Consider the following 11,883-nt stretch of genomic DNA (forward strand, 5'->3'; position numbering starts at 1 on the left):
GCCGTTCTTTCTGAATGGGGGTTGGGTCGGATAGACTGATAATCATCGAAAGCAGCCAAATTGTCTTAGTAATTTCAAGATTTGAATATGAATGCATAAGGTCACAAGATAATATTGCTTGAGATGCTTATCACATTCACTTGGCAAGAAATTAATAAGAATTTTTGAAATCCAAAATATGGACTTAGTAAATTTCAGGTTAGAAAACAATTCTTCTTTCTTTTTTAGTATCACAGAGGAATTTGTAGCAACACAAAAGCTTCTCCTACCAGGAATACCAACCCACTTCTAATGATTTAAAAATGAAGGAAAAGTATAGGCTAAACTGCCCAAAAAACTATTACCCAATAAACAAACTACTTCATTAATGAAAAGAAGGTCCAAGAATGTAACAACATGATAGTCAGCAATGCTAAGAAATAGATCTGCCAATTCTAAAAGTGCTTAAAGAGAAGCTTAAAACATCCTTGCCAGATACGTGCCTTAACAATCCAAGCACATCAATATATGCCAATACAATGTCCAACTGGACATATGCAATGTTTGGATATCTGAAAAATGTTCTCGATCTTTAAATTATTTTAGTAAGTTAAGGAATATTAGTTTTGCAAAAAAGGAATTGGCTAGGAGAACCCACTGAAGCACAATAGAAAACAAAGGGAGAGAAGTGAGAATATTAATAAATATGAGAGGAAAGCATCACCAAAAAGTTAAATTGCACTGTCAAATAAAAACAACAATAGATGCCAACCATAACTAACAAAGTTATCGATGATCTACAAATGGGTTCTTCTAGGGACACAACAAAATGTCACGACATTTTCACAACAATCGATGTTTCAATTCACCATAGGTTAAAATAAAATGGAATATAATAAAATATTTATACCAGGACCCACCACAACTCAAAATTAAAAAAGATGCTGTAAAAATGTTGTGAATTGTTGTTGTCTTCAGCGACTATATATAATGGAATAGTATATATAACATTGCCAAAGCAGCATTATTGTAAAAATCACTGAGTTATCAATCACAAATTCAATACATTTAGCAAAAAATACAGGGTTAAAAAAAAAAAAAAAAGGTTCCAAATAATACAACAAGATGTTATTTTAGTTTAACTTGTCATGTATTTATCTGCATAAATCAATTTCTGGTTACTATTACAGTTTGCAATCATATGAGCAAACGCTTATAACAATAAGTCCCTAACAAAATAACCAAAGAGGTTCTCTCACCCTTCAGAGTAATCTGACTGTAGAAGGTCAAGATATGTGTCCCATTTGTTTCCAATTACCTATACAACACAAACGAAAAAACCAAAATTTGACATTAATAAATATCAAGGTTTAATTAGCACCAAAGTTGTTTAACATTCACATCTGGTTTTTTATTTGTTCTCTAAATTGCTCTTCAAAAAAATAAATAAATAAAATAACTGACTTGGTGGAACATGAACAAGAAAACCTCCTTAACCAAATCAACAAAACCTCACTGTGAATAAATGCTATATTAAAAGATATAAACTTGGGTTTTACAATAAATAACAATATGAGAAAGCAAATACCTTGCCGCAGGTAAAGCAACGAACTGGAATGATCATCTTCGCTGCTGCCTTAGGTTGTTCCTCTTTCTCTTCTCTTCTGTTCTATGTGGTTTCCGTGGGTTCTAGAGGGTTCTAATTTCTGAGGAGGTTTATGGTACAGTGAGTGAGGGCGTCTTTGACTTGGTCATTTGTTTTAGGCCGGTTGGATTTTTTTGATCTACCCGGCCCATTCATTTTATGATTCTTAAAAATGTTTTTTAATAAATGAAAAAGTTAACAGATTTTCAAATAAGTGCATGTTTTCAAATAATAATAATAGTAATAATAAGTGCATTAGTTTAAGATTTTTTTTTTTTGAAATTTTTTTATAGAAAAATAAAAAAGTAACCTTTTTTTTTTCTTTCTTACAATTTTTTTTTTTAATATTTTTCCTAAAAGCTGAGTGATATTGAAATTTTCCTAAAATGACCCATTAGTAAATATCCTAAGAAGATCCATTAATCGGGCCTTTTAATAAAGAAGAATTCTATGTCTACAAAATTTTCACAACAAATTCTAAATGGCAGGTTGTTATTCTGGGTGCAAAAAAATAATCTCAATGGTAGATTCAAATTTGAACTAATAACAACTAAGCAACCATAATTTGTTGTGAAAATGTTGTAAACATAACAATTCTCTTCAATAAACTACTAATTTTAAAAAAAATGCTACTATTAGGGCTTAGATCAAGTGCAATAGTTTAAGGCTACTAAACCATACAGTTGTGAGATAAAAAGTTAAAAATCAAGTTTTTTTAACTTTCAATGTTAGCCATCGAAAGTAATAGAGGTCGCGGACGTGATTCTCTCTCTCTTGGGTATGTGTGGGTGAACTTTGGTCTTTGGGTGTGAAGAGGAAAAATGTGCACTTGATAGCTTATATGACGGATCCACTAAAATCACCTATACTGGACAGATCCCATACAGACGGGTTCTACACTGACAGGTTGAACACCTATGCAGTGTCCGAATCAATTATCTACAAGAAGCCTAATTTAAAGGAACTCTTGCGGCCCATGCGTAGACATCTCAAAATCCTAGTATAAATGGAATTCTAAGGCGAAGAGGATTCTAGAAGGTATGTGCATTAATGGAGATCTTCTCCATAAGGAAAAGTCTTGTTCATCATGTTTGGGATTGTTAAAGGAGACTCTTATAAGGAAAAGACTTCTGCTTAAAGGAAGAGAGGTCAATCTTTGACCACTATAAAAGCCCCAATATCCTCACAAATCGAGGTACGCATAATTAACCATTTCTAGCACTCTAGAGTTGGAAAAGATTCTAACTTGACCTTCGAAGGGTATTTGGCCGGTACCACATCGGTATTTTCTGTAGGTTTTCTCTTTCTTGTTGCGCAGGTGACTTTCTGAGTGTGTAAGCGACGTGTAATTCATTGGTAATTTTTCAGACTTCATCAGTTGGCGCTGTCTGTGGGAAGGAAGAAGTGATCGATCATTGCTTTATCCCTGAGACAGAAGGGTTGCATGGTGCTCACTTGCTCGATGGCAACCACCAACGACATCCAAGGAGAGGAACCACCCACAACCGCCTTCGAGAGACAGGTTCGAACTTTCACCACGGCCGTGGAGCGTCTCACTAAACAAAACCATAACCTAGAAGAATAGTTGCATCAGAAAGACGCAGCACCCAACAACCAGAGGGAGGACCAGGAAGGTACTAGTGCCATGCGAAGAGATCGAGAAGGGCTTGAAGGCAGCAATGCCCCAAGCAGGCCAGAATGACAAAACATGAGCCTCTCATCCCTCATGGATACGGCTCCACCTCCTATTTTCGCAGTGATGTAGGCGATGAAGGAACAGATGGAGGTCATGATGAATGCCCTCAAGGGACGAGTGTCCAGCGATCTTAACAACCTAGTCAACCGAACCGACTCTCTATTCACCGTCCCCGTCGATTCCTTTCCCCTACCACATAAATTTCGAATGCCGCAGATAGAGAGTTACGATGGAGTTAAGGATCCTCTAGATCACCTAGAGACCTTCAAGAACTTGATGCATCTTCAAGGGGTACCGGACGAAATTATGTGTAGGGCCTTCCCTACAACGCTGAAGGGTCCCGCGAGGATATGGTTCAATCGGTTGACACCAAACTCCATCAGCACTTTCAAAGAGTTAAGCGCTCAGTTCACCTCACACTTCATAGGGGGACACATGTACAAGAAATCCATGGCATGCTTCATGAGCATCAGGCAAAGAGAGGACGAGACGTTGAGATCCTACATAACCCGCTTCAATAAGGAAGCGCTTTCGATCGATGAAACTGACGACAAGATACTGGTAGCAACTTTCACAAACGGGTTGCGAAAGGGTAAGTTTTTGTTCTCATTATACAAAAACGACCCTAAGACCATGTCAGAGGTACTCTACAGGGCCACTAAGTACATGAACGCAGAAGATGCGCTACTGGCCCGGGAGAAAAAACCCAGGAAAAGAGAGCGACAGGGAGATGCACGGCAGGATTAAGGGCAAAAGAGACCAAGGACAGGAGATAGAAGGGACGAAAGGCACCCTAAACCCCAAGGAGGAAGGTTCACAAGCTTCACACCACTGAACACCCCAATAAACCAAGTCTTGATGCAGATCAAAGACGAGGGGGCACTGACGTTTCCAGGGAAGCTAAAGAGCGATCCAAACAAACACCCTAGAGACAAGTATTGCCGCTTCCACCGAGATCACGGTCATGACACGGCCGATTGCTATGACTTAAAGCAGCAGATTGAGGCCCTCATTAGACAAGGGAAGTTGCAGAAATTCGTTAACAAAGAGAGAGTGGATCCCAATCACCAAGAGCAGGCCCCCTGACAGGATAATGAGCATCCTAGACCCCCCATCGGAGACATAAGGATGATTGTAGGGGGAACTGCGACTACTGGCTCCTCCAAAAAAGCTCGAAAGACGTACCTTAGGATGGTCCAGAACGTCCAGCTAATAGGCTCGTACCTAAGATAGTACAGAGGGAAAACCCTATCATTGGGTTTTATGAGGAAGACGCGAGAAGCCTCCACCATCCACATAACGACGTGCTAGTTGTCAGCGTATGTATGGGGGACTATAATGTTCACCGAGTATTGGTCAACAACGGCAGCTCGGCTGATATCCTATACTATCCAGCGTTCCAGCAAATGGGGATTAACAGAACGCAATTGATACCAACGAACTCTCCGCTGGTCGGTTTTGGAGGAACAAGGGTATTCCCATTAGGCTCGATCACACTCTCGGTAACGGTGGGCGATTATCCACGAGAGATCACAAAGGACATAACATTCCTTATGGTGGACTGCTCGCCTACTTAAAATGGTATTCTCGGACGACCCACACTTAACTCGTGCAAAGCGGCAACATCGATGTACCACTTAATGATTAAGTTCCCTACGGATTATGGGATTGGGGAGTTGCGAGGAAACCAGGTGGCCGCCCGAGAATGCTACATTGCCATGCTAGAAATGGAAGATCACTAGCAGACCATGTGTATAGAAGAACAACGGACCATAGTAGAACCGGTTGAAGAATTGGAAGAGATAGCACTCGATGAATCAAAGCCGAGCGAATGACTAGGATAGGGACATTAGCTAGCCAACCAATACGTCAAGCCCTTACAGCATTCCTCAGGAGGAACCAAGATGTTTTCACGTGGAGCCACGAGGACATGCCCGGGATTGATCCTTCTGGCATGGTTCACAAGCTTAACGTGAACCCTGCATCCTCACCCGTGGGCAGAAAAAGTGAGTGTTCGCTCAGGAACGAGACAAAGCGATAGTAGAAGAGGTCAGGAAACTACTTGAGACGGATTTCATTCAGGAAGTATATTACCCAGAATGGTTGGCAAATGTAGTCATGGTTAAAAAGGCTAATGGGAAGTAGCGAATGTGCGTCGATTTCACGGACCTCAACAAGGCGTGCCCAAAGGACAGTTACCCCCTCCCGCGGATAGATGCTCTAGTCAACTCAACGGCCAGACACCAGCTCCTAAGCTTCATGGATGCCTTTTCAGGCTACTATCAAATCAAGATGAAGGAAGCTAATCAAGAAAAAACGTCTTTTGTCACCAACTAAGGACTTTTTTGCTACAAGGTGATGCCATTCGGACTCAAGAACACGGGGGCGACATACCAGAGACTAATGAACAAAATGTTCGCACACCAGATTGGGAGGAACGTAAAAGTCTATGTTGATGACATGTTGGTTAAAAGCCTGCGCGAAAATGACCACCTAAATGACCTCCAGGAGACGTTCGACACCCTTTGGTCATACAACATGAAGCTGAATCCAAGCAAGTGTGTGTTCGGAGTAATAGTGGGAAAATTCTTGGGATTCATGGTATCCCAAAGAGGTATAGAGGTTAACCTAGAAAAGATACGGGCTATCATGAAGCTAGAACCACCAAGGACGGTGAAAGAGGTGCAAAGCTTGAATGGCAAAATTGCATCCCTGAACAGGTTTGTCTTTAAAGCAACGGATAAATGTCTACCATTCTTCCGCACCTTGAGGAAATCATTCGAGTGGATGGACGAGTGTCAGAAGGCATTTGAAGACCTAAAAAAATACCTCGCCTCTCCACCATTACTCAGCCCATCCAAACCAGGGGAAGAACTCTACCTGTACCTAGCAGTTTCGCAAGCAGCGGTAAGCGCGGCCTTAGTAAGAGAAGAGGAAGGAACTTAGCGACCCGTCTATTTCATAAGTAGGGGTTTCTGGGGGGCAGAAGAAAGGTACCCCCAGATGGAGAAGTTGGCCTTCGCACTGGTAACTGCAGCCTGAAAACTCAAATTGTATTTCCAGGCCCATACCATCATAGTCTTGACGGATTAGCCCCTGAAAAGAGCAATGAGCAGCCCTGAAGCTACCGAACGAATGGCTCTGTGGGCAATAGAGCTAAGCAAGTTTGATATACAGTACCGCTCGCAAACTGCAATAAAGGGGCAAGCAGTGGCATACTTCATCGCCGAATACACTCAATTAGAAGGCAAGGGGGTAGACGCCCTCAGACAATGGAGCATCCATACAAACGGATCTTCAAACAGGCAAGCTGGAGGTGTCGGTGTGGTAATTCAAACCTTTGATGGAGATAAAATCGAATGCATGATTCGGCTGGACTTCCCAACGACCAACAACGAGGCCGAGTATGAAGCGTTGGTGGCAGGATTAGATCTCGCAAAGGTAGCAGGTGACGAGAACATGGTCATACATTGCGATTCTCAGGTAATAACCAGTCAGATTAGCGGCGTCTACGAGTGTAGAAATGAAAGGATGAAGAAGTACCTGGAAGAAGTCAAGAATCGGATCGGCAGCCTCAAAGTCACATTCGTCCAAATCCCAAGGGAAGAGAACGAATGTGCCGACCGTCTGGCTAAAGCAGCCTCTGCAGATTTTATGATAGTCCCCGATTAGGTATTGTCGTTTGTCCAAAATTCCTCAATTATTGACGACGGAACAAAAATGCAGGTGGTGAATTCCGAAAACAATTGGACTATGCCATTAATAGCATACATGAAGACGGGCACATTACCAGATGGAAGAGACGCAGTCAGGAAACTAAAAGTCCAAGCCTCGCGATTTTTACTGATCAATAGTGTCTTATACAAAAGGGGATTCTCACGACCGTACCTAAGGTGTTTGGGCCACGAGGAAGCAGACTACGTAATGAGAGAAGTCCACAAGGGTATTTGTGGAAATCACTTAGGGGCACGATCCTTAGCACACAAATTGATCCGAGCAGGGTACTATTGGCCTATAATGTAAAAGGACGCATAAGCCTATGTCAAGACTTGCAACAAATGTCAGAGGTTTAGCAATCTGATCAGGCAACCAACCGAGGAGCTGACACCCATGACGACCCCTTGGCCATTTGCCTAATGGGGACTAGACATCATAGGCCCCTTCCCGACGGCAGCAAGGCAGCTAAAATTTCTGGTAGTTGGGATCGACTACTTCACTAAGTGGTTGGAGGTAGAAGCCCTAGCCACTATCACGGAGAGGAACATCCGAATTTTTGTATGGAAGAATATCATATGCAGGTTCGAGATACCCAGAGTGCTCATCTCCAACAACAGAAAGCAATTCGACAACAGTGCGTTCAAAGACTTCTGTTCGAAACTGGGTATTAGGAATCACTACTCGTCACCTGCACACCCATAGGTGCCTAGGAAATCACACGGTAAAAATTTGGGGAGGATTTGACCTAGTTATCCTTAAGGTAAACCTGAATCCACTATATGAAAGAATCGAAGTTCATACAAAAGGACTTACAAGCTCCCCACTTGACTTCTTAATGCTACCCACCAGTAGAACTTACTAACACGACCACGTACAAGTTTCGAATCTACGGACTTCTTCTTTCTTGGATTCTCCACAAGATACAAGCACCCACGCTTGTTATTCTTTAAACTCCAATGGCAACAACTGAGTTGATCATCAAGGTATTAATAATATCTCTACCTAGAAAACCCTAAGTTTATGTAAAGGAAAACTCCTCAATGATCTCACATGAGATTCACACAAACCGCAAAGTATGAACAACAATACAACCAGAACAACTCACAAAAACGTGGCTAGGGTTTTGTTTTTATACCTAGGGCAAAAACAAAAAACCCAAAATGTTTAATGAGATAGGACTGAGTTGGAAATTTTGCTAAAAAACATTCTGGCCGACTTTTGATCGATCGAGCCAGGCCAAAATGCACCAATGCATCTGCAGCCTCTCGATTCCAACTTTACATAAATTAAACAAATTTGAGCAAGCCTAAAGAAGACTAAACATATTGTTTTGATTATGGTTCGCCAACATTACACATTAGAGTTCTAAATACATCAAATCCTAAGTCTTTAGAACCTAACAAACTCCCCCTTTGGCAATTCGTGACAAAACATAACTTAAAAGCTCAAAGTTTACAAATAAAAGCCCTTTACTAAAATAATGCTCATAAACACAAATTCAATCCTAACTACTATCTATCAGTTGCAAGTGTAGACAGCAGCTCAATTGAATCAACCTATATATTCCTGAAACACTCAATAAACGTATAAATGCATGTGTGATAAAAAACAGTAAATAAACAGGTAAGACATTCTTGTATGATTCACACAACACATAATAAAGACATATATCAATGAATAACTCATAAATATAAATCAATAAGCAGTGAACACAAGAAACAAGAATCATGTATATCAAAAACAATGTAACTCCCCTTATCATGAATAGCCCAAAAAAAGTGATATACAAAGTGAAGCACCTAGATATAATTTAACATAACTCCCCCTAACAGCGAAAACTCCTCTACAATGTCAAAACTCTACTCCCCCTTTTTGTGATGGAATGCCAAAAGGACAATCACATGCCATCATCAAAAGGAGGTGGTGAGGGTGAACGAAGATGCGCTAAGACGGCTCGCAAAGCACATATCTCATCAAACAAGTCCACCAAAATCTAACTATGAGCCGCTTGAACGATCATGATAGTCTTCAACGTACGACAAATATCAAAGTCATCTGAAGGAGGTGGAAGAACATCAGCAGCAGCAGCATCACCAACAAGATCAGGAACATCCTCACCAACAGGACATGTAGAAGAAGAATGAGGAGGTGCGCTACCAGAAGGCTCAGATATAGGGTGTTTAGAGCCAACCCGAAGATGAGCAGCCTTCTGTCTAAGAAAAGACGCACCTATGGAAGCAATAACATGTACGGGCTTAGAAGAAGGGAAACCAGTAAGATCAAGATATAACAAAATCCTATGAATAAAAATAGGATGGACAAAAGCATGAGAGGAAGATGAACTCCTATAAACTTCATTCAAAGAACGAAGGAACAAATGAGGAAAACTGATAGGAGCATCAGTAATAGGAGCATCAGTAACAAGAGCATACAAAAAGACACACCGCTCGAGACGAATGGTGTGAAGATGAGAAATGGGCCAAAAAGAGTGAAAAACTATCCTAAAGAAGAGATAGAGCAACTCAGATAGCTCAGCAGTGGTGATCCGAGGATCAGAACCCCACTGGATAGAAGACCTAGTGATATAAGACATGACATCACTCAAAGAAGGAGACTCATCATAAGGGTAAACAGGGTGTTGGACCAAAGATACCCTTAGAGCATCAGCCACTATTGTAGGAGTAATAGTGTATTCTACACTTCGTATCCAACTATTTACCAAAGTGTTGGAATCATAGATGCGAATAGAGATGTTTGAAAAGAACTCTCTAATCAGGGTAGGTGGAGGAAGAGGATCAGAAATATCCAACAGAGGTAACCAGCCCCGACGCTCAAAATTTGCCCTAATGGCAGGATCAAGCTTATCTAAAAGAACAGAACGCTCAGCCCATATCTTCCTCTTAAGGTTCAATTTCTCAAAAATCTCTTGGTTTTTCTCACTCAGAAACCTCTCGCAGTCAAAAGAAGGTGGAGGAGGAGAAGGTGAAAGAACAGACCTACGAGCCCTAGTCTTCCTAGGCATAGTGCTAAGGAAAGGACAAAGACACAAAGAGAGAACCAAAAGAACAAAAAAAAAAAAAAAAACACAAACCAAGGGTAGACTACAAGTTAGCACAAAAAAATATAGAACAAAAATCTATATGATGCATGAACAATTACAATGTCATGATGCATGTTCTAATGCAGTATACTAAGTTCAATTTCACAAAATTGGCTCTAGCATAGAGTTTCTAACAAACACCCCAAAATTGAAACCACTTGTTAAGATTTTGAAAAAATTTGACTAATTGATCATCACACAGGCTAGAAAACAGATTAGAATGATCAATTATATCAAAACAATAAGCCAATTTCATCAAATTTAACCTAATTGAACAAAATCCCCAATTCAGATCAATTTCACACCCTAGATTTTCAATTTTTCACAAATCACAAAATTAATCAAATTAAACCATCAACATCAAGTTTATATCATGTCCCGACAAAAACCCAATGAGCAATTTCACTTAAGAAGGCTTGAATCATGAAAAACGCCAAAGAGCATAGGTCTGAAAATCTCAATGAATAATGCATGAAACAAGAAAATAAAAGACAAAGGAGGGGTATAATGGACATACCAGCCTTAGAAGACAAAAACCTTGCAAAAGATTTGGAGAAAAACAATAGAAAATAGAAGCTTTAGCCTTGTCGAGTTGAAGAGAGAAGAAAAAGGTTTGAAAACTTTTTGAAAAGTGTTTTGAAAAAGTCAAGAATAGTGTTTAAAAAAAAAAAAAAACTGATTCACGATATTCGATTGATCAAAAATTACATTCAATAGATCGAATCAACCCAAGACTTTGAAAAGGATTTTAAACACATTTTTGATCGATCGAAAAACAAAATTGATCGATTGAATCAAGCAGAGGCTCAAAATTTTTTTTAAACAAAAACACAGTTTTGAAAAAGAATAAACACATTTTTGACACAAACTTCTCATAGCATTAAAATTGATGAACAAAAATGCATGAGTATGAAATGAAATGCTTTTTCAAAAACCCAAGTTTTAAGCCCAGTTTTTCAAAGAAAATTTCATCCATTCTCCCTTTAAATTCTCAAGCAACAAAGCAGTTGAGTATAAATCTCAGGGTATTTTTCAAACTTGGTTGGTCAGACCAAAAACACACACAATAACATGTACAGTGTTTAGCAAAGAGTAACTTGTGTAGTGTGTGCAACTAGCAAAAGCTTGAGATACAAGTAAGGTGATATGTGAATAGCAATCAATCACAAAGTCTACAAAATCCATCACATAGGATTCAAAAGAGACTATCATCTAAAGAGTTACATCATATAACTCTCACATCTCCTAGAAAATAAGCTTGCAATTATGTGAGTTTCTTGAATTTTGCCTCTTAATGTACACACAGATTTTAGTTATGTGATTTGGCATCAAGCCTAATAGTACACACCAGTTTTAATTATGTGAAATAGCATCAAACCTAATAGTACACACCAATTTTAAGTATTAAGCAATTAAACCGAGGCTACACCTTATGTTCTTTTTGTGCATGTGCTATATTTTCTCAAGCACAAAATCTTATGATATGCACTAAGGTGTTCATGATTGGCTAGTGAACAGTGGTGAAATGGTTATTTATGCATTTCTCAAAAAGATCAAGTCCGACAGTCAAATAACATGTGACTTCAAGATTAAGACAAAGTGATAAACACGATAAACATCTTTCCCACACAACATGCACTACAAAGTTTCAACTAGTAAAGTGCAATAAATAAGCTCATCAAAAACTAAACAAGGTACACAAGACAAGTTATGAGTAAATACATTGACCAACCTGGTTTTCAAAAA

General features: G+C 39.7%; 2 protein-coding genes across 2 annotated transcripts in view; one reads left to right on the forward strand and one right to left on the reverse strand.

The window, feature by feature from the left end:
• LOC112034004 (DNA-directed RNA polymerases I, II, and III subunit RPABC5) overlaps nucleotides 1-1,718 on the reverse strand; it is a 4,169-nt gene extending 2,451 nt beyond the window's left edge. The window contains exons 1-2 of the mRNA XM_024066787.2: nucleotides 1,568-1,718; nucleotides 1,239-1,297 (exon numbers count right to left, since the gene is read on the reverse strand). Of these exons, the coding sequence (XP_023922555.1) occupies nucleotides 1,239-1,297; nucleotides 1,568-1,603 (95 nt within the window). The 5' untranslated portion in view covers nucleotides 1,604-1,718. The remainder of the gene's footprint in view (nucleotides 1-1,238; nucleotides 1,298-1,567) is intronic.
• Nucleotides 1,719-3,392: 1,674 nt separating this feature from the next.
• LOC136061579 (uncharacterized) lies at nucleotides 3,393-4,067 on the forward strand. The gene has a single exon (XM_065759533.1). It carries the CDS (start codon nucleotides 3,393-3,395, stop codon nucleotides 4,065-4,067), a length of 675 nt encoding a protein of 224 aa, XP_065615605.1.
• Nucleotides 4,068-11,883: the final 7,816 nt, after the last annotated feature.

The sequence above is a fragment of the Quercus suber genome, unplaced genomic scaffold (assembly GCF_002906115.3).
Source record: "Quercus suber isolate HL8 unplaced genomic scaffold, Cork oak 2.0 scaffold_331, whole genome shotgun sequence".
In the NCBI taxonomy this organism is placed as follows: domain Eukaryota; kingdom Viridiplantae; phylum Streptophyta; class Magnoliopsida; order Fagales; family Fagaceae; genus Quercus; species Quercus suber.

Excerpts from the sequence above, each read along its gene's own strand:
- LOC136061579 (XM_065759533.1), top strand. The coding sequence starts at position 3,393 with ATGAAGGAACAGATGGAGGTCATGATGAATGCCCTCAAGGGACGAGTG.